Raw genomic sequence first — 27,181 nt, 5'->3', positions numbered from 1 at the left:
CTGATATTCTTCTTTTCATTCTTTTCCTTGCCCAACATGGTTCCGCTCAGGGCACTCTCAAGGGCTATCTCTCTGTTCTGTCTGCCTTTCTCCAGCTGCCTGATAAACCCTCTCTGTTCAAGTCCCCTATTGGAAATAGGTTTCTTAAAGGACTTGTACATATGTTTCCCACTCCACCCTTTATCATGCCTCAGTGGGATCTTAACCTGGTTCTCACTTACCTTAGGTGTACTCCCTTGAAGCCATTGCACAATTGTCCACTCTGGCTGCTTACCACCCAGGCAGCCTTTTTAGTGGCAATAACATCTGCCAGGATACAGGCCTTATCATTTAAGCTGCCATATCTTACAATATTTCCAGGCAAGGTCGTCCTACGCATCCTTCCTAAGGTGGTGACCCCATTCCATCTGGGACAAACTGTTATCTTGCCCCCCTTCTTTGCTCCTGCACATCACTCTAAGGAAGAGGCGTGACTCCATCAGCTGGACCCAAAAAGAGCATTGTTGTTCTGCCTTGAACACACAGAAGAGCTCCGGGTGGATGACCAACTCTTTGTGGCGTATGTGTGAGCAGAGAAGGGTCGGGCTGTACAGAAGCAGACCATTTTGCGCTGGGTTCATTCTCTGTATTAAGATCTGCTATGTCCTGGCTAAGAAGCAGCCTCCCAAGGGCTTGTGGGCACATTTCTCCAGGGGAAAAGCTGTGACCACGGCATTATCAAGTGGGGTCCCTGTCTTGGACATCTGTCAGGCTGCATGTGGGTGTTATTGCACACATTTGCCAAACACTTCTGCCTAGAAAGTCAGATCCTGCAGGACTTTTTATTCTAAAAACATTGTCTGCAGACCACCGCCAAGAGAATATGGCTTGGGTATCTAATCAAAGGTAAGGAATCTGCAGCTAGAAGTCTCTATCCGATGATCAAGTTACTTACCTTCGGTAACGCATTATTTGGTAGAGACTCTATCTAGCTGCAGGCTCCTTACACCCACCCATGCCTCTCCGCTCTTCAGACTTATTTTCTAGGGTCATGATGATGCCTTTTCGGGGCCCTAGTTTGGACACACATATGCGCCAGTTCTTATCATGGCTCTGCTCTTCTGGTTTGGAAAGGTGCGATTTAAGTAACTGACGCCTGTTCGCCTGAGTGGCACCTATGTAAGTGACCGCAACGTCAATTCTGTCGCCAACAATGCCACGCCAAGCCGAATGGAGCCACCCAATGGCGTGTGCAACGTGTATTGCTCAGCAAAAGTTTCCTGATCCAGCCTGAATCCTGGGGAAATCAAAGGCAAGGAATCTGCATCTAGATAGTCCCTACCAGTCAAGGCACTACCAAAGGTAAGTTACTTGTTCTTTAGGTCTGGCAGCTGTTGCCAGACATGTGATTACCCTAAATAAGAGCTTCAAGAAGCACCACCAGGGGAGGATCTTTGGCTCCACCCACATGTTGGTGACCAGGACTGCGTTTTGATTGGGCAGAAGTTATACACTTTCACAAACTAGTGCTTGCCTTCATTTATTGAGATCATTTATCTAGCTACCTCAGCTAGCAGGAGAATTACTGCCTCAACTTAAATGTTCCGGGGCGCACTCATGACATTGCAATGCTATTAGTGCGTTCTGGATAACTAATTTACAGTGTTTCTTTTTCTATGGCAGCAACACAAATAAAAGTAGGGCAGTCTCTAACTTCAGACTTCTGAGAAGAGGTTTGTATTTTAGAGCTCAGAGGTAAACCAATCTACATGGGTGTTTAGGTCTAGCTTGACAGTGCAACTGTTGCCTGCCTTATGTGCCTTATGAGCTTTCAGAGTCCTACTTAGAAAACACCTTCTGCTCCACTCACATGTTTGTTCCCCTGAATACCGGATCTGATTGAGCCAAATTTGTGCACTTCCACCAAAAATACTGTTTCATTTGCACTTTTTGGCTTTTGGCAAAGTTTATACATGTTGCAGCACAACTGAGTTGGTTATGAAGTCAAGCCAATGATCATGGCTATAGTAGGCCTGATCTGTTTATTTTGAAATACTAAGCTAGAGGCAATATGCATGACATTTTTTGTGAAACCCCTATGTTAAATTGATAGGGATTTACGTGCGGATTGTAAGTACACTATGTTAAAGCCTACAGATAGGCATTTTGTTACATGAAATTTCACAAATTACTGTAGAGGACAGTGATTTTGGTGTTGATTGCCCAGTGTGACAAACCATGGATATAGACGTTTCTCTGTGATGGTCCCTGTGAGCCTTTTTTCTTTCTTTTTTTTTTGGGGGGGGGGATGTATTTTGCCTAGCCAACTGTAATTTTGTATATTTTTCTACTTGTATGACTTTGTGTCTGATGGTTGTGGGAAAGTAGCCTCTTTCTAGCCTTGTTACCCCCACTTTTGGCCTGTTTGTGAGTGTATGTCAGGGTGTTTTCACCGTCTCTCTGGGATCCTGCCAGCCAGGGCCCAGTGCTCATAGTGAAAACCCTATGTTTTCAGTATGTTTGTTATGTGTCACTGGGACCCTGCTAGCCAGGACCCTCATACGTTTGTGACCTATATGTATGTGTTCCCTGTGTGGTGCCTAACTGTCTCACTGAGGCTCTGCTAACCAGAACCTCAGTGGTTATGCTCTCTCTGTACAAATTGTCACTAACAGGCTAGTGACCAATTTCACCAATTCATATTGGCATACTGGGACACCCTTATAATTCCCTAGTATATGGTACTGAGGTACCCAGGGTATTGGGGTTCCAGGAGATCCCTATGGGCTGCAGCATTTCTTTTGCCACCCATAGGGAGCTCTGACAATTCTTACACAGGCCTGCCACTGCAGCCTGAGTGAAATAACGTCCACATTATTTCACAGCCATTTTACACTGCACTTAAGTAACTTAGAAGTCACCTATATGTCTAACCTTTACCTGGTTAAGGTTGGGTGCTAAGTTACTTAGTGTATGGGCACCCTGGCACTAGCCAAGGTGCCCCCACATTGTTCAGGGCCAATTCCCCGGACTTTGTGAGTGCGGGGACACCATTATACGCGTGCACTACATATAGGTCACTACCTATGTGTAGCTTCACAATGGTAACTCCGAATATGGCCATGTAACATGTCTAAGATCATGGAATTGCCCCACCAATGCCATCCTGGTATTGGGGAGACAATCCCATGATTCCCCGGGTCTCTAGCACAAACCCGGGTACTGCCAAAACTGCCTTTCCCGGGGTTTCACTGCAGCTGCTGCTGCTGCCAACCCCTCAGACAGGTTTCTGCCCTCCTGGGGTCCAGCCAGGCTTTGGCCCAGGAAGGCAGAACAAAGGACTTCCTCAGAGAGAGGGTGTTACACCCTCTCCCTTTGGAATAAGGTGTCAGGGCTGGGGAGGAGTAGCCTCCCCCAGCCTCTGGAAATGCTTTGATGGGCACAGATGGTGCCCATCTCTGCATAAGCCAGTCTACACCGGTTCAGGGATCCCTCAGCCCTGTTCTGGCGCGAAACTGGACAAAGGAAAGGGGAGTGACCACTCCCCTGACCTGCTCCTCCCCTGGGAGGTGCCCAGAGCTCCTCCAGTGTGCTCCAGACCTCTGCCATCTTGGAAACAGAGGTGCTGCTGGCACACTGGACTGCTCTGAGTGGCCAGGGCCAGCAGGTGACGTCAGAGACTCCTTCTGATAGGCTCCTTCAGGTGTTGCTAGCCTATCCTCTCTCCTAGGTAGCCAAACCTCCTTTTCTGGCTATTTAGGGTCTCTGCTTTGGGGAATTCCTTAGATAACGAATGCAAGAGCTCATCAGAGTTCCTCTGCATCTCTCACTTCACCTTCAGCCAAGGAATCGACTGCTGACCGCGCTGGAAGCCTGCAAAACTGCAACAAGGTAGCAACGACGACTACTGCGACACTGTAACGCTGATCCAGCCGCCTTCTCGACTGTTTTCCTGGTGGTGCATGCTGTGGGGGTAGTCTGCCTCCTCTCTGCACTAGAAGCTCCGAAGAAATCTCCCGTGGGTCGACGGAATCTTCCCCCTGCAACCGCAGGCACCAAAGAACTGCATCACCGGTCCTCTGGGTCTCCTCCCAGCACGAGGAGCGAGGTCCGTTGAACTCAGCAACTCTGTCCAAGTGACTCCCACAGTCCAGTTACTCTTCAGTCCAAGTTTGGTGGAGGTAAGTCCTTGCCTCCCCACGCCAGACTGCATTGCTGGGAACTGTGTGTTTTGCAGCTACTCCGGCTCCTGTGCACTCCACGAAGATTTCCTTTGTGCACAGCCAAGCCTGGGTCCACGGCACTCTAACCTGCATTGCACGACCTCCTGAGTTGTCTTCCGGCGGCGTGGGACTCTCTTGTGCAACTTCGGGTGAGCACCTTTTCACTCCACTTCGTAGTGCCTGTTCCGGCACTTCTGCGGGTGCTGCCTGCTTCTGAGAGGGCTCCTTGTCTTGCTGGACGCCCCCTCTGTCCCCTCACGCAATTAGCGACATCCTGGTCCCTCCTGGGCCACAGCAGCATCCAAAAACCCTAACCGCGACCCTTGCAGCTAGCAAGGCTTGTTTGCGGTCTTTCTGCGGGAAAACACTTCTGCACGACTCTTCACGACGTGGGACACCCATCCTCCAAAGGGGAAGTTTCTAGCCCTTGTCGTTCGTGCAGAATCCTCAGCTTCTACCATCCGGTGGCAGCTTCTTTGCATCCACAGCTGGCATTTCCTGGGCATCTGCCCACTCCCGACTTGATCGTGACTTTTGGACTTGGTCCCCTTGTTCCACAGGTTCTCCGTCTGGAAATCCATCGTTGTTGCATTGCTGGTGTTGGTCTTTCCTGCAGAATTCCCCTATCACGACTTCTGTGCTCTTTGGGGAACTTAGGTGCACTTGCACCCACTTTTCAGGGTCTTGGGGTGGGCTATTTTTCTAACCCTCACTGTTTTCTTACAGTCCCAGCGACCCTCTACGAGGTCACATAGGTATGGGGTCCATTCGTGGTTCGCATTCCACTTCTAGAGTATATGGTTTGTGTTGCCCCTATCCCTATGTGCCTCCATTGCATTCTATTGTGACTATACATTGTTTGCACTGTTTTCTATTGCTATTACTGCATATTTTGGTATTGTGTACATATATCTTGTGTATATTTGCTATCTTCATACTGAGGGTACTCACTGAGATACTTTGGCATATTGTCATAAAAATAAAGTACCTTTATTTTTAGTATATCTGTGTATTGTGTTTTCTTATGATATTGTGCATATGACACTAGTGGTACTGTAGGAGCTTCACTCGTCTCCTAGTTCAGCCTAAGCTGCTCTGCTAAGCTACCTTTTCTATCAGCCTAAGCTACTAGACACCCCTATACACTAATAAGGGATACCTGGGCCTGGTGCAAGGTGTAAGTACCCCTTGGTACTCACTACAAGCCAGTCCAGCCTCCTACATTGGTTGTGCAGCGGTGGGATAAGTACTTTGCAACTACTTACCACTTTTGTCATTGTACTTTTCATAAGAGAAAAATATACAAAACAAGTTCAGTGTATGTACACCTAACCCAAAAGTTTTGCTTTTCTTCTCTCACTTCCTTTCTAAAGTGCTGAAAAGTACCTCTAAAACTTTCAAAAAGTTCTTAAAAAGTTTACAAAGTTTTTTTCCTGTTCTTTAAAAAGTTCTAAAAACGTTTTCTTTCTTTTTCTATCCCTTAAACACTTTCTATAATGTCTGGCACAGACCAAACTGTTGATCTGTCCAAGACTGCCTATGGTCACCTTAGCTGGAAGGCAGCAAGGAGTCTCTGTGTAGAAAGAGGTTTAGGGGTAGGGAAGAACCCCTCTAGAGAACTGTTAGTTAACATGCTAGTTGAACAAGACAAGACTTTTGTTGGTACTTCTGGTGAGAAATTAGCTGATGGTTCCCACTCTGATTCTGGGGCACCCCTAGCAAAAGAGATGGGAGGGAATCTTTCCAACCTGCCCCTTAGTAAGCCACCTAGCATGGCTGGTACTGATGTGAATTCACATCACAGTAATAGTGTTGTTTCTAATCATAGTAGAAGTATCACTTCTGTAGGCCAGAATGTTAGTGTGACATCTGTTAGGGCCAGGTCTCCTTCTGTTCATTCTCACCATTCTTCTGTTTCAAGACATGCCCTACCCACCCACCCTGATGACAGAGTGTTAGAAAGGGAGCTCAATAGATTGAGAGTGGAGCAATCCAGGCTGAAGCTCAAGAAGCAACAGCTGGATTTAGATAGGCACTTCTTAGAGATAGGAAGAGAAAGACAGAAATTGGGTTTAGAAACCCATGGTGGCAGCAGCAGTATTCCAAATAGTCATCCTGCAAAAGAGCATGATTCTAGGAATCTGCACAAGATAGTTCCCCCTTACAAGGAGGGGGATGACATTAACAAGTGGTTTGCTGCATTTGAGAGGGCCTGTGTTGTACAGGATGTCCCTCAAAGGCAGTGGGCTGCTATCCTATGGCTATCTTTCAGTGGAAGGGGTAGGGAAAGGCTCCTTACTGTAAAAGAAAGTGAGGCCAATGATTTCAAAGTTCTTAAGAATGCACTCCTAGATGGTTATGGCTTAACCACTGAACAGTACAGGATGAAGTTCAGAGAAACCAAAAAGGAGTCTTCACAAGACTGGGTAGACTTTGTTGACCATTCAGTGAAGGCCTTGGAGGGGTGGTTACATGGCAGTAAAGTTGCTGACTATGAAAGCCTGTATAACTTAATTCTGAGAGAGCATATTCTTAATAATTGTCTGTCTGATTTGTTGCACCAGTATCTAGTGGACTCAGATCTGACCTCTCCCCAAGAATTGGGAAAGAAGGCAGACAAATGGGTCAGAACAAGAGTGAACGGAAAAGTTCATACAGGTGGTGACAAGGATGGCAAGAAGAAAGATGGTGAAAAATCTTAAGATAAGCATGGGGATAAGGGTAACACCAAAGATCCCACTTCAAATCCTAAACACTCTTCAGGGGGTGGGGATAAAACAAATTCTTCCTCTTCTTCTCAACCTACACAATTTAAAAAGCCTTGGTGCTTTGTGTGTAAAAACAGAGGCCATAGGCCAGGGGATAAGTCCTGCCCAGGTAAACCCCCTGAGCCTACCACCACTAATACATCAAGCTCTAGTGCCCCTAGCAGTAGTGGTACTAGTGGTGGGACTGCTGGCAACAGTCCAGTTAAGGGTGTAGTTGGGTTCACTTATGGGTCCAAAATAGAAACTGGGGTAGTTAGTCCCAAGACAGTTTCTGTCACACCTAGTGGCATCGGCCTTGCCACACTGGCTGCTTGTCCCCTTACAATGGATAAGTACAGGCAGACAGTTTCAATAAATGGTGTTGAGGCCTTGGCCTACAGGGACACAGGTGCCAGTATCACTTTGGTGACTGAAAACCTAGTGCATCCTGAACAACACATCATTGGACAACAGTATAAGATTATTGATGTCCATAACTCCACTAAGTTTCTTCCCTTAGCTATAATTCAGTTTAGTTGGGGTGGAGTTACTGGCCCTAAGCAGGTGGTAGTATCACCTAGCTTACCTGTAGACTGTCTCTTAGGTAATGACCTAGAGGCCTCAGGTTGGGCTGATGTAGAGTTTTATGCCCATGCAGCCATGCTGGGCATCCCAGAGGAATTGTTCCCTCTCATTTCTACTGAAATGAAAAAGCAAAGGAGAGAAGGCCTGAAAACTCAGGATCCCTCCAACAACAGGTAAAAAGGGTATCACAGTATCCCCTAACCACCCTGCCAATCAGGATATCATTACTGTGGTGGGAGAAACCTCTCCTGGGGTGGCACCTGTTCCAAGGGAATCATCAGCTGGCAAAGCTGTACTCCCTGAGGTAGAAGTACCTCTCTGTGGGATAACTAACATTGGTGACAAAAAGAGCACCACTTTTAGTTAACATGGAGCATCCTTCAAACCCTCCCAGAGAAACTTTAGTGCAGAAACCCTGCACTGCCTCACAACACTTAGGACAGCAACCCTGCCCTAGTGTGGAGCTCATAGGACAGCATCCCTGCCCTGCTCCAAATCAAGAGAAACAGCATCCCTGTTCTCTCTTCCAGCCATATGGTCAACGTTTTTGCCCAGCTATGGCTTTATTGCGACAGCATCCCTGTCTGGCATTTTCATCACTACAAATAGGTTCAGTGGATAATTCCCACTGCTCTAAACTAAAACTTACTGATAGAAACTCTGAAAATGCATCTTCACATTGTTGCTTAGCTAAACAACTTCAAACAGGGTGGTTTACATCCCCACAGGGAAGTAACCATATAGTGGATGATAAAGGGAGTAACCAGTCTATTGCAGAGCTACTCTCTACTTATCACCACTTAGACAATAAAGTCTCAACTGGCCAAGGTTAGCCTTATTGTCCTTCGTTTGGGGGGGGAGGGGGAGAAAGTAGCCTCTTTCTAGCCTTGTTACCCCCACTTTTGGCCTGTTTGTGAGTGTATGTCAGGGTGTTTTCACTGTCTCACTGGGATCCTGCCAGCCAGGGCCCAGTGCTCATGGTGAAAACCCTTTGTTTTCAGTATGTTTGTTATGTGTCACTGGGACCCTGCTAGCCAGGACCCCAGTGCTCATAAGTTTGTGACCTATATGTATGTGATCCCTGTGTGGTGCCTAACTGTCTCACTGAGGCTCTGCTAAACAGAACCTCAGTGGTTATGCTCTCTCTGTACAAATTGTCACCAACAGGCTAGTGACCAATTTCACCAATTCATATTGTGATACTGGGACACCCTTATAATTCCCTAGTATATGGTACTGAGGTACCCAGGGTATTTGAGGTTCCAGGAGATCCCTATGGGCTGCAGCATTTCTTTTGCCACCCATAGGGAGCTCTGACAATTCTTACACAGGCCTGCCACTGCAGCCTGAGTGAAATAACATCCACATTATTTCACAGCCATTTTACACTGCACTTAAGTAACTTATAAGTCACCTATATGTCTAACCTTTACCTGGTAAAGGTTGGGTGCTAAGTTACTTAGTGTATGGGCACCCTGCCACTAGCCAAGGTGCCCCCACATTGTTCAGGGCCAATTCCCCGGACTTTGTGAGTGCGGGGACACCATTATACGCGTGCACTACATATAGGTCACTACCTATGTGTAGCTTCACAATGGTAACTCCGAATATGGCCATGTAACATGTCTAAGATCATGGAATTGCCCCACCAATGCCATCCTGGTATTGGGGAGACAATCCCATGATTCCCCGGGTCTCTAGCACAGACCCGGGTACTGCCAAACTGCCTTTCCCGGGGTTTCACTGCAGCTGCTGCTGCTGCCAACCCCTCAGACAGGTTTCTGCCCTCCTGGGGTCCAGCCAGGCTTGGCCCAGGAAGGCAGAACAAAGGACTTCCTCAGAGAGAGGGTGTTACACCCTCTCCCTTTGGAATAAGGTGTCAGTAGCCTCCCCCACCCTCTGGAAATGCTTTGATGGGCACAGATGGTGCCCATCTCTGCCTAAGCCAGTCTACACCGGTTCAGGGATCCCTCAGCCCTGTTCTGGCGCGAAACTGGACAAAGGAAAGGGGAGCTCCTCCAGACCTCTGCCATCTTGGAAACAGAGGTGCTGCTGGCACACTGGACTGCTCTGAGTGGCCAGGGCCAGCAGGTGACGTCAGAGACTCCTTCTGATAGGCTCCTTCAGGTGTTGCTAGCCTATCCTCTCTCCTAGGTAGCCAAACCTCCTTTTCTGGCTATTTAGGGTCTCTGCTTTGGGGAATTCCTTAGATAACGAATGCAAGAGCTCATCAGAGTTCCTCTGCATCTCTCTCTTCACCTTCTGCCAAGGAATCGACTGCTGACCACGCTGGAAGCCTGCAAAACTACAACAAAGTAGCAACAACGACTACTGCGACACTGTAACGCTGATCCAGCCGCCTTCTCGACTCTTTTCCTGGTGGTGCATGCTGTGGGGGTAGTCTGCCTCCTCTCTGCACTAGAAGCTCCGAAGAAATCTTCCGTGGGTTGACGGAATCTTCCCCCTGCAACCGCAGGCACCAAAGAACTGCATCACCGGTCCTCTGGGTCTCCTCTCAGCACGACGAGCGAGGTCCCTTGAACTCAGCAACTCTGTCCAAGTGACTCCCACAGTCCAGTGACTCTTCAGTCCAAGTTTGGTGGAGGTAAGTCCTTGCCTCCCCACGCCAGACTGCATTGCTGGGAACCGTGTGTTTTGCAGCTACTCCGGCTCCTGTGCACTCCACGAAGATTTCCTTTGTGCACAGCCAAGCCTCGGTCCACGGCACTCTAACCTGCATTGCACGACCTCCTGAGTTGTCTTCCGGCGGCATGGGACTCTCTTGTGCAACTTCGGGTGAGCACTGTTTCACTCCACTTCGTAGTGCCTGTTGCGGTACTTCTGCGGGTGCTGCCTGCTTCTGAGACGGCTCCTTGTCTTGCTGGACGCCCCCTCTGTCCCCTCACGCAATTGGCGACATCCTGGTCCCTCCTGGGCCACAGCAGCATCCAAAAACCCTAACCGCGACCCTTGCAGCTAGCAAGGCTTGTTTGCGGTCTTTCTGCGGGGAAAACACTTCTGCACGACTCTTCACGACGTGGGACACCCATCCTCCAAAGGGGAAGTTTCTAGCCCTTGTCGTTCTTGCAGAATCCTCAGCTTCTACCATCCGGTGGCAGCTTCTTTGCATCCACAGCTGGCATTTCCTGGGCATCTGCCCACTCCCGACTTGATCGTGACTTTTGGACTTGGTCCCCTTGTTCCACAGGTTCTCCGTCTGGAAATCCATCGTTGTTGCATTGCTGGTGTTGGTCTTTCCTGCAGAATTCCCCTATCACGACTTCTGTGCTCTTTGGGGAACTTAGGTGCACTTGCACCCACTTTTCAGGGTCTTGGGGTGGGCTATTTTTCTAACCCTCACTGTTTTCTTACAGTCCCAGCGACCCTCTACGAGGTCACATAGGTATGGGGTCCATTCGTGGTTCGCATTCCACTTCTAGAGTATATGGTTTGTGTTGCCCCTATCCCTATGTGCCTCCATTGCATTCTATTGTGACTATACATTGTTTGCACTGTTTTCTATTGCTATTACTGCATATTTTGGTATTGTGTACATATATCTTGTGTATATTTGCTATCCTCATACTGAGGGTACTCACTGAGATACTTTGGCATATTGTCATAAAAATAAAGTACCTTTATTTTTAGTATATCTGTGTATTGTGTTTTCTTATGATATTGTGCATATGACACTAGTGGTACTGTAGGAGCTTCACTCGTCTCCTAGTTCAGCCTAAGCTGCTCTGCTAAGCTACCTTTTCTATCAGCCTAAGCTGCTAGACACCCCTATACACTAATAAGGGATACCTGAGCCTGGTGCAAGGTGTAAGTACCCCTTGGTACTCACTACAAGCCAGTCCAGCCTCCTACAATGGTTGCCTTGTAGAAAAACTACTCTCAGACCTTTAGGCCTGAGTTGCTGAGTTGGCTATGATGACAAGCGGTATGCCTTTTTGGTGCACTGGAAATGTTATGTCTGATCCCAGGGGCATAGTCTGCTTATTAGGAAACATTATGACAAAGGCAGTTGGCGTAGTTTATTAAGTGTGAAGCATATGTTGAAAGCCAATAAGACTTTAACAGTTTGTTGTGATTATATTGTGTTACAGGATATAAATGGGTACTTTGTTACATATAATCTTACAGATTGCCATAGTAGCACTGGTTTTGAAGTAGGCTAACCACTCTGGGAAACCCTGGGAGTTTTGCTGTGATACAGTGCATAATGGAGGTCCCCGCATTTCCTGCAGGTGGGGGTGGGGGTGAGGGCGGGGCGACACATTGTTTCCCACAATGGCGGGAGATGCAAACAAAACACTTGGAAGCAGCAAGACAGATAGGAAATGGGTGCTGAAGGGGACCCCTCACCTTACCTCGCAGGGGTTCCCCCTGAGGTTTTCTTATGCCACTGCTGTGATGATTCTTGTTAGGCCTTGTTGAGAGGGGTTGTGTATTCTTTTGCAAACAGTATTTGTATACATATTTATAATTTTATAACTGTATGCACGATGGCTGACACGTTATCTAACACCGGCCTATTCAAGTGTACATAAGGTGTAAAGCCAATGTTACATGGTGAAGGCTTACTTGTGGAAGTCATGTCAGCTGTCATAGGTTTGATCAGTTTATTATGAAACATTATGACAGTCAGTCGGTCTGACCTGCATATTGTGAAAAGTATGCGTTAAAGACTTTGGACTGTTAAGGATAGATTGTTATTAAAGTGTGCTAAAACCAATAGGCATGTATTTTGTTAAATGGAATTCTCGAGTAATAGAAGGCAAGTGTTTTGATGTTCATGATCCCCTGACCGAACAGTGAGGATAGAAAATATGAATTACAATAATCCTTGCTGGGGGTGTTTTATGAGAGATAGTATTTTGCTTTGCCAACTGTAATTTTGTATACAGTTACAATTTTATGACACGGTGCCCGAAAGGTGCCCTGTGGAAAAGCTTATGCTCAATACAGTAGACATGATTTAGTTATGGTGACAAGCCAATGATAACAGCTATTGGCTTGATTGGTGTGCAGGGAACTGTTATGCCTGTTTGTTATACAGGGAGTGCAGAATTATTAGGCAAGTTGTATTTTTGAGGATTAATTTTATTATTGAACAACAACCATGTTTTCAATGAACCCAAAAAACTCATTAATATCAAAGCTGAATATTTTTGGAAGTAGTTTTTAGTTTGTTTTTAGTTTTAGCTATGTTAGGGGGATATCTGTGTGTGCAGGTGACTATTGCTGTGCATAATTATTAGGCAACTTAACAAAAAAAAAATATACCCATTTCAATTATTTATTATTACCAGTGAAACCAATATAACATCTCAATATTCACAAATATACATTTCTGACATTCAAAAACAAAACAAAAACAAATCAGTGACCAATATAGCCACCTTTCTTTGCAAGGACACTCAAAAGCCTGCCATCCATGGATTCTGTCAGTGTTTTGATCTGTTCACCATCAACATTGCGTGCAGCAGCAACCACAGCCTCCCAGACACTGTTCAGAGAGGTGTACTGTTTTCCCTCCTTGTAAATCTCACATTTGATGATGGACCACAGGTTCTCAATGGGGTTCAGATCAGGTGAACAAGGAGGCCATGTCATTAGATTTCCTTCTTTTATACCCTTTCTTGCCAGCCACGCTGTGGAGTACTTGGACGCGTGTGATGGAGCATTGTCCTGCATGAAAATCATGTTTTTCTTGAAGGATGCAGACTTCTTCCTGTACCACTGCTTGAAGAAGGTGTCTTCCAGGAACTGGCAGTAGGACTGGGAGTTGAGCTTGACTCCATCCTCAACCCGAAAAGGCCCCACAAGCTCATCTTTGATGATACCAGCCCAAACCAGTACTCCACCTCCACCTTGCTGGCGTCTGAGTCGGACTGGAGCTCTCTACCCTTTACCAATCCAGCCACGGGTTCATCCATCTGGCCCATCAAGACTCACTCTCATTTCATCAGTCCATAAAACCTTAGAAAAATCAGTCTTGAGATATTTCTTGGCCCAGTCTTGACGTTTCAGCTTGTGTGTCTTGTTCAGTGGTGGTCGTCTTTCAGCCTTTCTTACCTTGGCCATGTCTCTGAGTATTGCACACCTTGTGCTTTTGGGCACTCCAGTGATGTTGCAGCTCTGAAATATGGCCAAACTGGTGGCAAGTGGCATCGTGGCAGCTGCACGCTTGACTTTTCTCAGTTCATGGGCAGTTATTTTGCGCCTTGGTTTTTCCACACGCTTCTTGCGACCCTGTTGACTATTTTGAATGAAACGCTTGATTGTTCGATGATCACGCTTCAGAAGCTTTGCAATTTTAAGAGTGCTGCATCCCTCTGCAAGATATCTCACTATTTTTGACTTTTCTGAGCCTGTCAAGTCCTTCTTTTGACCCATTTTGCCAAAGGAAAGGAAGTTGCCTAATAATTATGCACACCTGATATAGGGTGTTGATGTCATTAGACCACACCCCTTCTCATTACAGAGATGCACATCACCTAATATGCTTAATTGGTAGTAGGCTTTCGAGCCTATACAGCTTGGAGTAAGACAACATGCATAAAGAGGATGATGTGGTCAAAATACTCATTTGCCTAATAATTCTGCACTCCCTGTAGAAAGTTATTACAAAGACAGTAGAACTGCCTTATTTATTGTTAAAATCATATTGTAAAGCAATTAGACCTCCATCAGTAGATTTTTACCACATTGTGTTACAGGCCATAGAAGTGTATTTGGTTACATCTCACAGATTACCATTTTAGACTAGGACAATTAGTAGGAATGTTATATTGTTTTGACAATATTATTTTATACACATGTGTAATTAGATTGCAATTATACCTGATGTTTGCCTTGTGGATAGGAAGACTTAACGAACCAATACACTAGGTCTGAGTTGGTTACTGTGGCAAGGCAATGATAAAAGTTACAGAACTGATTGTTTATATTGAAAAGTTACGACAAAGGCAGTTGGCCTGACATATTGACAGTCCAACGCAAAGACCGCCTCAATAAACCAGGAGGCGGCATCGCCATCCTTCACAGAGACACCATCAAGGTCACCACCAACACCCTCAACAACGCAGAACACATGCACTTCCTCATCCATGTCAACAACACCACCACCCTCAGAGGCACACTCATATACAGAGCCCCTGAACCACGCCCCCCCATTCTGTGCCACCATCGCTGACACCATCAGCATGCACGCTCTCACCTCCACAGACTACATACTCCTCGGCGACTTCAACTTCCACCTGGAAAACCCCCACGACCACAACTCCTCTTCCCTTCTAGACAACCTCTCCAACCTAGGACTCAAACAACTGGACACAGCCCCCACCCACTCAGCTGGACACACACTTGACGCAATTTTCACCTTAAGCCAACACTTCACCTACACCCACACCACCAAACTCCAATGGACGGATCACCAATGCGTCCACTTCTCCTACAACAAACCACCCACACACAACCCCTACCGCATGGGGGACAAGATCCCCACGGAGCGCCTGATCTCCCAACTGACACAACCCCCCCCAACACCGCTGCACACAACCTCAACAAATGGATCACCACCTGTGCCGACAATCTCACCCCCTTCAGAAAAAACATCACCACCCACAATATCAGGAACGCCCCATGGGTCACCACTGAACTCCACGAATCCAAACGCAAATGCCGCAAAGCAGAGAAAACCTGGAGACAAGAACCCACCACCACTAACTTCGCCACCCTCAAAACCACCACACGCATCCACCACCAACTCATACACACCACCAAAAGAGCACACTACAAGGAACACATTGACAACAACTCCCAAAGTAGCAAAGAACTCTTTATCATCATCTAAGAGCTCTCCAAACCCAAAGCCAGCAACCAATACCCCACGCACACACAAACCCTCTGCAACTCCCTCTCAGATCACTTCCACCGCAAAATCCTGGACATACACAACAGCTTCACACCACACATATCCTCCTCACACACCCCGCACCCACCCAACACAAACCCCCACCACACACACCCCCCAACCTACTCACCGCCTGGGCCCCCACCACCGACGAAGAAACTGAAACCACTATGAACTCCATTCACTCTGGCTTCCCCTCCGACCCATGCCCCCACCGTATATACAACAGAGCTAGCCCCGCCATCGCCCCCATACTCCGAGCCGCAATCAACAGCGCATTCGAAACCGCCACCTTCCCAGACCTCTGGAAACACGCGAAAGTCACTGCGCTCCTAAAAAAAAACAAAAAAAAACAAAGCCGACCCAGACGACCTCTCCAACTACCGCCCCATCTCCCCCTCCCATTCCCAGCCAAGGTCACGGAAAAAATAGTCAACTCCCGCCTATCACACTTCCTCGAGACAAACCACACGCTCGACCCTTCCCAATCTGGGTTCCGCAAGAACCACAGCACAGAAGCCGCTCTCATAGCATGCACCGATGAAATCAGATCCAGAGTCAACATGGGCGAGACCGTAGCACTCATACTCCTGGATCTCTCCACAGCCTTTGACACTGTCTGCCACCACACACTCAGCACACGCCTTCACGACGCCGGGATAAGACACAAAGCCCTGGACTGGCTCACCTCCTTCCTCACCGACAGAACCCAAAAAGTCCGTCTCCACCCCCCCTTCCAATCCTCCGCCACCAAAATCACCTGCGGAGTCCCCCAAGGCTCCTCCCTCAGCCCCACACTATTTAACATCTACATGACCCCTCTAGCCAACATCATCAAACCCCACGGAATCACCATCCTCTCTTACGCTGATGACACTCAACTCATCTTCTCCCTCACCCGCGACCCCACCACCGCCAAATCCAACCTAAACACTGCACTCCTCGACACCGCTGCAAGGATGACAGCCAACCACCTTAAACTCAACTCCAACAAAACCGAAATAATCCTCTTTGGCCCACACAAAAACACTTGGGACCCCTCATGGTGGCCCACCATGCTAGGCCCGCACCCACCCCTGCAAACCACGCACGCAACCTCAGCATCATCCTGGACTCCTCCCTCTCGATGACTCAACAAATCAACGCCCTCACCTCCTCATGTTTCAACACACTCCGCATACTGAAAAAAACATTCACGTGGATCCCCACAGAGACCTGAAAGACAGTCACTCACGCACTCATCAGCAGCAGGCTTGACTACGGAAACGCCCTCTACGCCGGCACCACACTAAAACTCAAGCGCAAACTACAGCGAATCCAGAACTCAGCAGCGCGACTCATCCTCGACCTCCCCCAACGCGAACACATCTCACCACACCTCAGATCCCTCCACTGGCTCTCCATAGACAAAAGGATCACCTTTAAGATCCTCATCCTCGCACACAAATCACTCCACAACACCGGCCCTGCCTACCTTAACAAAAGAGTGACCTTCCACACGCCACCTCCGCTCCGCCGACCTCTGTCCCTCGCATCAAACACACCACCACCGGAGGCAGATCCTTCTCCTACCTAGCCCCCAGGGCCTGGAACTCCCTCCCCACCCACCTCCGCAAGACCCAGGACCTACTACATTTCAGGAAGAACCTCAAGACCTGGCTTTTCGAAAAGTGATCCCCCAGCCCCCTACCCCTTTCCCACCCCCCCAGCGCCTTGAGACCCTCACGGGTGAGTAGCACGCTCTATAAATCTCTTTGATTGATTGATTGATTATATTGAAAAGTTACGACAAAGGCAGTTGGCCTGACATATTGGTTGTGAAAAGCATATGTTAACGTCAATAGGCATTTAAGGGTAGATTGTCAATCCTCTGCATTAACCCTAGAGCAAGGTATTTTAACACATGTAATCAAACAGATTGCCATAGTATGTATGGGGTTCTGGTTACCCCCTCTGACAAACCCTGGGTATTGAGGATTTGTCATTTCCAAATCTTTGTTAGATCCTCTTTGTAGAGCTGATAGCTGTAATTTTGTATAGTATGTAATTTTATGACGGTATGCTTGATGGTTTCCTTATGGGAAAGCTTTCGCTCAGTATAAGGGGCTTCAGTTGGTTATGGTAATAAGGCAATGATAACTCCTATTGTCTTGATTGATTCACTTGGGATTTTTTTTTTTCCATAAGTATGATCTGTTTGTTATGAAAAGTTGACAACCGCATCAGGGCTGACATATTGATTGTGAAAAGCATATTTCAAAATCGGTAGACATTTATGGGTGCATTTTTACGTATCAGTGTTAAAGCCTAGTGGCTGGTATTGTGTTACATTACATGAAATGTCACAGATTGCCTTTGTATGGAATGTTTTTGACCTGGTAATAAAAAAACACGAAATAATACATTATCCATTATATATTAATATATATATATATATCTTATATAAATATAATTGTATGTCCATATAGATACATAGAGGGCCTTTGGGGCAGCTCTGTTCTGGTATTGGTCTGTCTGAGTGTCATTTGCACTCTGCTTTCATCCATGACAGAAAATTGCCTGGGGTCATGGTTCAGTCCACATCGGTCATTGGCTGACTCACCCTGTGAATTACATCATTTTCCAATAACATGTACATTCTCCTGAAAAGAATTTACTTCAGTGTTGGGGCTGGTTATTCAATCTTTTAGTTTTGAATTTTCTTCTTTTATAGATCCCCTTTCATTTCTTTCCTTCTCCTCTTTTTATTTGAATGTTTCTTAATAAATTACAACACTTCTCTAGGCAGTGCTAACTGGCTGCTTGCTTACCTCTCATTTCATCTGCAGTGTGCCAAATCTCATTAGGCAGCTTCCTCTAAGCCAGAAGATCATTATTGAATGATATTGTCCGTAACATTCCAAGATCCCCACCGTGAGGATTCTAAATGCGGTGGCCATGCTTGAGCTTTAAACCACTGATAGAGTATTTACAATACCATTGTAAGACTGATGCTGTTTTTAGTTTCTTTATTACAAGCATATGCCCTCTGTGTTTAGACTGCAGCATGTTTTGTTTTTTCTACTTGTATTGCTTAATTTTATCTTTTATATGATGTTCAGAATGTGTGTGTTGTATTGCGGTTGTGTCATAGGGTAAATGCACAAATGAGTCCCGGAATGGATGAATGAATGCATAAGCACAATTTTGAGTGACAGAGTGCACGTATGAACACTTATTGAGTACCTAAACCCATCAGTGTCAAACAAGGCACTTTCATTCATATGCCTGACCTACTGGCATTGCAAATGCTTGGTGCCTGCTAGGAGGGGGCACTTCTAGGTAAAGACTGGTTGGTGGCAGAGAATGTTTATAGGCTTCGCCTGTTGATTCTTTGACCCCAGGCCAAATTCATTTATATTCTGAGAATGCCTTTTTCTTTGTGGAATATCATTTTTGCTGTCATAAATTCTTCCTTAAAGCGGATGTTTAATTTTGGACTGCGCTGCAACTTTAACATTTGTAAAATGTAGTATATTAATCTTATATCATGTTAAATACTGCGAACTAACAATTTCCTGAGCTTTAACAGCATTCATGTATAGGCTGATTTCCCATTTTAATGTCCATTTATTTTTCTTTTTGTAGGCGTGTGATTGTCCGTTGTACTGGAAAGCTCCATTGTTTTACGGCGCCGGGGGCGAGAGGACAGGCTTCATCTCTGTTCACAAGTTTGTGGCGATGTGGCGCAAGTAAGAGCACTGTTAAGAGCTGTTTATCACTTAACTAACAAATGGGCACCTCTCGCAGGAGTTGCACGTGCAGCGGACAGCACGACTGTTATGAAGCATGAACTTGTAAATTCCTGCCAGTCTGGACTGCCTAATTATTGTCCCTTCTTTCACGTGGCACTGCTTGAGGGTGAATCTCTAGATAAGATACTGGCTCGGCTTGCTAAACTAAACCTACATAGATAGCCGAGAGGCGTATTTCCTGCAATCATGCAGATATCAAGAAGAGAAGAAATAGGAACCTACACACAAAACTCTAGCCAGACTTCCAATTATGATGTCTATATAGCCTACGAAGCCAAACGAAAACACTTTATTATCCAACCAGGAACGTTAGGGCGAAATCTAAAAATAAAACATGGGTTATGTACAGTAAATGCTTATGATTAAAATGAGAACGTATTTCAAATTTTAGGCTCAATTAAAAATACTGCCCTAGGAAATGATATTTTTTCAAAGAATGTATTAGTTCTTTAACAGATATTGTTCATACAATGTACACCAATTTCTGTCAGTTATCAAGTACTTATTACAAATTTAGCACTTCGACCAGAATATTTTTACAATATTTTGGATCCCCCTACGTAATCTATTATTTGTTCAATTTTCCAATGTATTTCGAAGGAGCACCTCAGGTTGCAAGCAATCCAGTGGTCCTACCTCACCTACTACAACCGATATGTTCCTACTGCAGTGAATTCTTTCCACATTCAAATGCATTATCCTCCACTTGCTCAATTGTATCTTGTGGGTTTTGTGTCGCCTACCGGCCCGTAAGCATTCCTATCATCTCAGCCAATTGGGATATACTCTGCAAAGGTTTCCTCTACCCTGCCAGTGCCCAACCCACCACATCTGTCCTCCATCAGTCCCTATTTGGGTGCCCTTCGTTGTCGGTATGTAATGGCAATTTTCCTCCTTTTCCTCCTTTATAGAAACATTTTTTAATTTAGAAATAAAATTTCCAAGAAATACAGTTGCTCATTTTCATTTACACTGTGCATACATAAGGTCATTATGTGCCCACATCCTGTGCCCGGTACACTCCAATGCGCACCAGAGAGTAAATAATGTCAAGGCCAGCCCTAGGTCTGTAGGCCGTGGTATGTCCACCATTTCCTCCATATGACCTCAAACTTACGGGGGCAGCCCGTTGCAATGTAAATGGGTTCCTTCAATTTGCCACACCAATCCATGCCCTTAATTCAGACTGCCAGAGGTGAAGCTATCAGAGAAGTCCTCATTTGAGCAAATTCACGTTTGGCCACAACACTTTCCAACTCCTCTGTATCCTGTCTCCCTAGGCCCACCCACATTGTCCAGTATACCAATGACAGCAATTCTAGGGTTAATCTCTACAGGAGACCCCACCACCTGGGAAAGGATATTAATGACAGCAGTCAAAAACATATGTATGACCGGACAGGTCCAGACCATGTGATAAGAATCTCCCCTCGGGTCTCGTCACCTGGGGCATTCAGGGCTGTCCCGAATCCCGACCTTCAACAGTGTTAAGAGTGAAATGTAATCCTTATGCAGATACTTGAACTGCACCAATCAAATCCTTGCCGGAATTGCCAGGGGGGCCATACAAGCATCGTGCCAATCCACCTTAGCGAGCTCCTCCATGCCAGTCTCCCATCTTTCTTTCAGGGGGCCCATCAGATCAGGTGAGTGTATCACAAGAGTCCTGTAGATCGGCAAGATCCCATCCTTTCCCAAATGGCCCATAAGTAAGCATTTCCGAAGTGGGCTATATCCAGGGACCCCATCCAGGTCCCCGCGATATTCATAGAGAGCATGGCGGAGCTGGAGGTATTGAAAAACGGAAAGTCAGTCATCTGAAACTTGTGCACAAATCCTGAAACGCATGGATGTGATCCTAGTCCCAAACATCCCCCAACTTCAGGATCCCTATGGAGTCCCTCCCCTAAAGCCCTGCAGCTTCAGTACGTGTGCCAGCCAACTACCGACCCACAGAAGGGTCTCAAGCAAAATCGTATGGACCAGCGCAAAGCAGCTCTCCACAGTTGAAACACCTCCTGGGTCGTCTACAACAGGAAGGCTGGGACAGGGGTGCCATAAAATACAGCCATTACTGTGTACAAGTCTAAAAGGGACAGTTCACCCTGATATGCTGGGTCCCCCCAGCCCTATGCATTCATTCATTAATAGCTTTCAGTTTTGCTACCCAGTAATAAAGGTGGATGTCAGCCATGGCAAGCCCACCATCCTAAAACGATCGGACATATTTGCCTAGTGTCACTCTTGTTTTTTTTTTTTTTTTTTTTTTTTTTTTTTTTTCCCAAATGAATCTACGCCCTATTGCTGCCAAGGCGAAAAACCATGTGACAGGGATATGTTGTGGGTAATTCTGGGGGACATACAATAACCTCAGGAGAACCATCATCTTAAATAATGCTATCCTGTCTATAAAATTGAGGGAGCTTATCCCATCTTGTCATATCTTCACAATCACGCTTCAGCAGTGAGGCAAGATTAAGGCTCCTTCACAAACCAGAAGCCACACAGAAAATGTCCAGTATGCGGACTTAGGCTCAGCTCCCAGGGTTCCAAATATGCCAGGAATCACGGAGTCCCAACCCAGCCACCCAGTCCGCCAGCCCCTTCGTCAGCCTATGTGACCCACCCTGGGGATGTGCCAGTCCAGTCGACCCATGACATTGTTGAAATCACCCTCTACAATGGTCTCTCCAGGAGGCATTGCTGCAATCAGGTCCGTAAGGGAGGCCATAGTGGACTGGTGAGAGGCTGGAGGGATGCAAACACTCAGGCTGTTGTAGGAGGTGCCTTCCGGAGAGCCCTTCAAAGACACGTACCGTCCCTAGTCGTCTCGTCTGACATTTGTCACCGCTAAGAGCAACGTCATATGGAGGAGAATAGCTATATCTAACCATAAGCAGGATCTGGAGGTTAAATGTTCCAGTGTACAGCCTTCCAAATATCATGCAAATCAAAAAGGTACACTGTTCCGCAGAAGCAGACAGGACTCCACTAGGCACTTCGCAAAATAGAAGCAAGAGCCCTCACACATCCATTGGATGTCATGCTTCATCATAGGGCATGCTCCTCGTCAGACTGGTGCTGCAATATCTGACGGGCCCCTCGAGGGGGCTCGTTGCCGGAGATCTTAACTAGTAGTGCGTGCCATGGTTAAAGAGACGTGGGAATTAATTCAAACCTACGACCAGAGAGGAGCTGCATAAAAAATAAATAAAATTGTCACAAGACCCTCAGAAAACCCAAATTTTATTGATCAAAGGGGATCTCGTCTAGGTTAAAAAGCACTCAGGAGTGGGGTAGAACTAATGTTCTGCCACTCGACCAAGATATACAGGGGTGAAAGAGAGGACTTCCCTCAATCACTAGTCTAGGTCAACATGTTTCACGCCTAAGAAGTCCCTACGGATCAAATGGCGTTTCGTCAGGACCAAAACCAAAGGATGTCTCCTACTCTATGCTACATAACAAAAAAGTGTAATGCAGGTATGTAAGAAAATGTGTCAACTTACTCAGAAAGCTACGCAACTAACCGTCTAGGTAGATGGGTGCCTGTGAAGGAAGAAAACATGACAAGATAAACAATAATATGTTAAAATAAAAATGTATATACACATGGACACACAAAGAAGTGTTGTGTCACTCACTGATGACATGCTGCCATGCTAGGTGTAAAGGAAAACTCTAGGTAACAATCGCTTACCATCCTTTACTGGGAACGGTGCTCCATGGGACAATGCACACCGGGGACTATCGTCGCCTCTACATAGATACAAGAAGCCCATTAAGATCCCTAGTGTAAAAATCAGTAGTAGGGATACATCTATGGAATTGTAATGTCCATACAATGGCCACATTAGGAAAGGAGAAGAAATATCATAGTCTACATATCTTGCGATTGGGGTGGGGGGGTAGAATAACCCGGATAACAATTATTCATGTAGTTGCCAGGTGGCCAAAGCTCATGTTATGCCCCAAAATCATCACTGTAATAAAGGTCATGGTCGATAATAGGTAAGTATCTGTCAAATCGCAAAGCGAAAATAACGCTGAATGTAATCAAGAATGGAGAAAGCTAAGTCCATGTAGGCAGGGATACTGTAAAAATCAAGACACAGCCCTGTAACTCCTATCCGTCACTAGAACCAGTCTAAGGAACGTGGTTGCGGTAAGCAAAGCGATGGTACTTAAAATTCAGGGCGAGAGTCCTGATCGGGAAACCTTCCTTCCGGCCAAAATCCTGAAAGATGTGAGGAGGACGTGGCCTGAGGTTTAAATCTTATAATCGCCGAACAGTGCTCCAATCAGGGATGGGGCAAGCGTCATGTGGGCGTTGTCAGAGAGAAACACCGCTCCTGAGTGCCGAGCCCTCAGCCCCCTCTGGGAATTCAATCAAATGGAAGTTATTCCGGTGGGCCCTGTTTTCAGCCTCTGCATAGTCTTATAGTGGCTTACTATGTTGAGAGAAGGGGGCAACTTCTGACAAAAGGCTTCGTACCATGTCCTCCAGCTCAGATATCCTCCCTTCAGCCTCTGTCACTCGATCTACAGTTTGGCGAAGATCCTGACACATTTAGGTAACATCCATCCTAACCTCTCCAATCTTAGCCTCTAGTGCGCCCCTAGAATCCGGCATGGCCTGCAGGATTATGACGGTATGTTTGCTCTGCAGCAGTGAGTCATCTGGAGCATTCCCGATCTGCCCACTGGGGCCGTGAACCTGTCCATCTTGGTCTGGGCTAGGGGTGCCTTATGACCCATGACGGCCTGCCCTCGCAGAACATGCCATTGAGAGACATAAAGGGAAGACAGCCAGGGGGCCCCCACCTCCTCCAGTCTCTCAGCCTCAGCACCACATTGTCTGCGAAGAAGGAATGGTGCCCAGGCGCACCATTGGAGGAAGCCGGCCTGCTTGCACCGGCAAGGTCAACGCGCAGCACAAGCAGCTAGCTTATAACCCCTGGTCCATCACCACAGCGCACACAGACTGGAGGAGCGCAAGTCCATCGAATCCCCAGGAGAGCGAGCCGGGCCCTGATCCAATGCATATGTTGTATCAGGAAAGTTCTGTACTACAACTGCTCCGTCCGTGACCCATTCCTGTCCGGTACATACACACGCCCCGCCACACATGGGAAATGGCTCATTCGGGGCGAGAGGATGGAAGAGAACCCAGAATGGTGAGCATGACACTACCACGACCCCTAATAGTTCCTCCAGTGTTCGCCTCAGGCAGCTTCTCACTGCTCCCTCCTGGTTCGAGGTAGCCTACCCTCTGCCTTTGTAAATGTTTTTGGACATGCTTCCCAGCAGCACCGCACGAGCTACTGTGCAACGTGACCTAAAGTCAATGGAAAAAAACACTGAAGTAGTGAACGCTAGCCGTGCCATAGTACTTTTTTTTTTTTTTTTTACTTTAAGCCATGTTGCACAACTGCGCGACATGGCTTAAAGTTGAAAAAAAAAAGTACTATCACGCGGTTAACAGTAGCCCGTAATTGACTTTAAACAGTCTTGCACATCAACGCTGCGCTGCTGTGCAGCATGGCTTACAGTGAAAAATAAAAAGTGCTATGACGCAGTCAACGCATCATAGAGGTTTTTTCGTTGACTTTAAGCCCTGTTGCACAGCAGCTTGCAGTGCTATCCAACATGTCTAAAAACATTGACAAAGTCCATAGATCTCGCATAGGCAAAACCTATTGGCTTTGCCAGTGCTTGTTTTGAGTTCAGCCTTCTGCAGTTGACTGGTTGGGGGGGGGCGGTGGCGTTTTTGTTGGTGTACTTTTTATGTGAGCTGTGATTTATCTATGTCTGGCACTGTCTACTACAGTGATAATAAAATAGCACGTTGAGAGGCGAAGAAAGTGTTTCTGTGAAAAGAACACTAGCATCCCATTACTTTTGTGTTTACTTAGGAACCCTGAATACCAGCCGCAGGCGTTTGACATTGATGTCATTGCTTTTTTTTTTAGACAGTTGTGATCCCATACCCCAATTACGCTTTTCAGGAAATGTATTCTTTTGCTTTCTAGGATTTATGATTTATCACTGAGCAGCCTTTTCCTAAATTCAGTCCTGCAAACTAGTGGCACACAATTTGAGAGCCCTTTAACGGACACACGCAAATTGAGCCTGAACATCCAAGGGCATGATCTAGAATGACACTTATTATAGGGCTCTATAGTACGTCCCTTAAATATCTACTTTACCGATTCTCACACCGAAAAGAAAAACATTGGATCAGGCTACTTCTTTTGATTCCTTTTTAAAGAGCCTAAATCTAAACAATTGGCATATGTTTACCAGAATAAGGGTTAATTATTAACCACTGTAGTTTCTTCAGTTTTGCAATTTTTCCCTTTGTGTTTTTCTCCCTAACACTCAGGAGGAAGTTAGATCGCCCTCATTTCCATAGTTATTTTACTTTGTAAATGTTGGCCTTTTGACATGTTTTCCTTCCTTATTTATTTATGTTTGTATTTGTTTGTAGGACAACATGTGTATGGAACACTCAGGAAGGAGGGATTGTACATTTCTCAAACCTTCATTGATCACTTATATTCCAGAAGAGTGGCTTACCCCACCACCCTCTGTATTATTTGTTTTTAATTTGTCAACTGGATAGCCTTTCTTGATTATTTTTTTCAAAGATGCGTTTGCTTCTGAATGATTGCATCCATACTGCTGAAGGTGCAACCAAGGTACAGCTGTTATCTTGATGGGGACTGCAGGTTGCCCATTCCAACACCTGCCCCATTTTGACTTTTGTGTTTAGTATAGGAGGGAATTCCTTCTTTATTGTGTCTTCTTTTGCTTCAGCTCCCCATGTGTACCTTTTGGGCTTTATGGAAATTTCAGCCTGGCGCACTTACAAGCAGGTTACAGATAAGGGGTGCAAATTGAGCACTGTCCGTAATTTCTAGATGTGGCTCATGGCACATTGCAAAATTTCTATTCACAGAGGTCGCACAATGACCTGCCTAATCAATGTTAACAAGGCATGTTGCTATCTATGTGGCGAGAGTAGTGCCCTTTCCTGATCTTTTTATTTTCCTTGGTCTCCATGTTCTATATTGGTGCCTGGGACGCAAACATGCTAAGCATATCTTATCTAACACAAATATCTGTTTTCATCCACTTTTGCTGAGAACATTGGTTAAACTGCCAAGGAATGCAACATTTCAGCTGGAGATCCTTTGTTTCTTGTGTTTTTTTTTGTTTGGTGTTTTCTAAGGGTCCTAAATACTTCATTTTTTTCCCCTGCAGTCAAAGATTCGTCTCCCTCGGTTAGCATCAGTGATTCTGTTTATCGGTGATTCTCTTACGCAGTAGACACTCTCCCCAGGTGAAAGTATAGAGTTGACATTCGGTTTTCTTCTCTACCTCAACTTTAATGCTTTATTTAAGGGATTATGTCCTTTTTGCTTCCATCTAGTTCACCAACTTAAATTCCCCTATTGAGGTTTTTATGTGAGTGCTCAGTACCTGGCCCTTTGCTGCTATATCTTCTTGAGTCAATTGTGGCATCGGGTTTCATCTGCACTATGGGTGTGATGAGGTGATCCGCAAAACTCTTGTGCACTACTTTAGTCCTGCACATATAGGAACATTTAAAGAGAATATGGCTTGTGCCTATTTTCTAAAATTATAGCATTCACCCTGCTAAGGAGGCCTTCATATTGCCTCACTGTACATTCAGTCAATCAATAGTCTCTCTTTGATCTCTTAAAGGCAATCATAAACAATACAAATGCATATATAAAATACCAATAGCACGTTAAAGACCCAGAAATACAGGATCTGCGAAAAATAGTTACAAGATTTAAATATCAGCAATACATACACACATTGTCAATTGATAAAACAGTAATCCAGTTGAAAAATCATTACATTACATGAGCGGTTAGCGGACTTTAAAACTGAAGGCACAGC

The 27,181-nt window shown here is 46.0% G+C and overlaps 1 protein-coding gene across 2 annotated transcripts in view; it reads left to right on the top strand.

Moving 5' to 3' along the window:
- PPP2R3B (protein phosphatase 2 regulatory subunit B''beta) overlaps positions 1–27,181 on the top strand; it is a 396,604-nt gene that overhangs the window by 192,196 nt on the left and 177,227 nt on the right. For both annotated transcript variants that reach the window (XM_069204311.1, XM_069204312.1), the window contains exon 3: positions 19,083–19,186. In XM_069204311.1, coding sequence (XP_069060412.1) covers positions 19,083–19,186 — 104 coding nt within the window. The remainder of the gene's footprint in view (positions 1–19,082; positions 19,187–27,181) is intronic.

The sequence above is a fragment of the Pleurodeles waltl genome, chromosome 8, assembly GCF_031143425.1.
Source record: "Pleurodeles waltl isolate 20211129_DDA chromosome 8, aPleWal1.hap1.20221129, whole genome shotgun sequence".
NCBI lineage: Eukaryota > Metazoa > Chordata > Amphibia > Caudata > Salamandridae > Pleurodeles > Pleurodeles waltl.
Note: the sequence above shows the minus strand (reverse complement) of the source record. Positions and strands in the feature narration are given on the sequence as shown.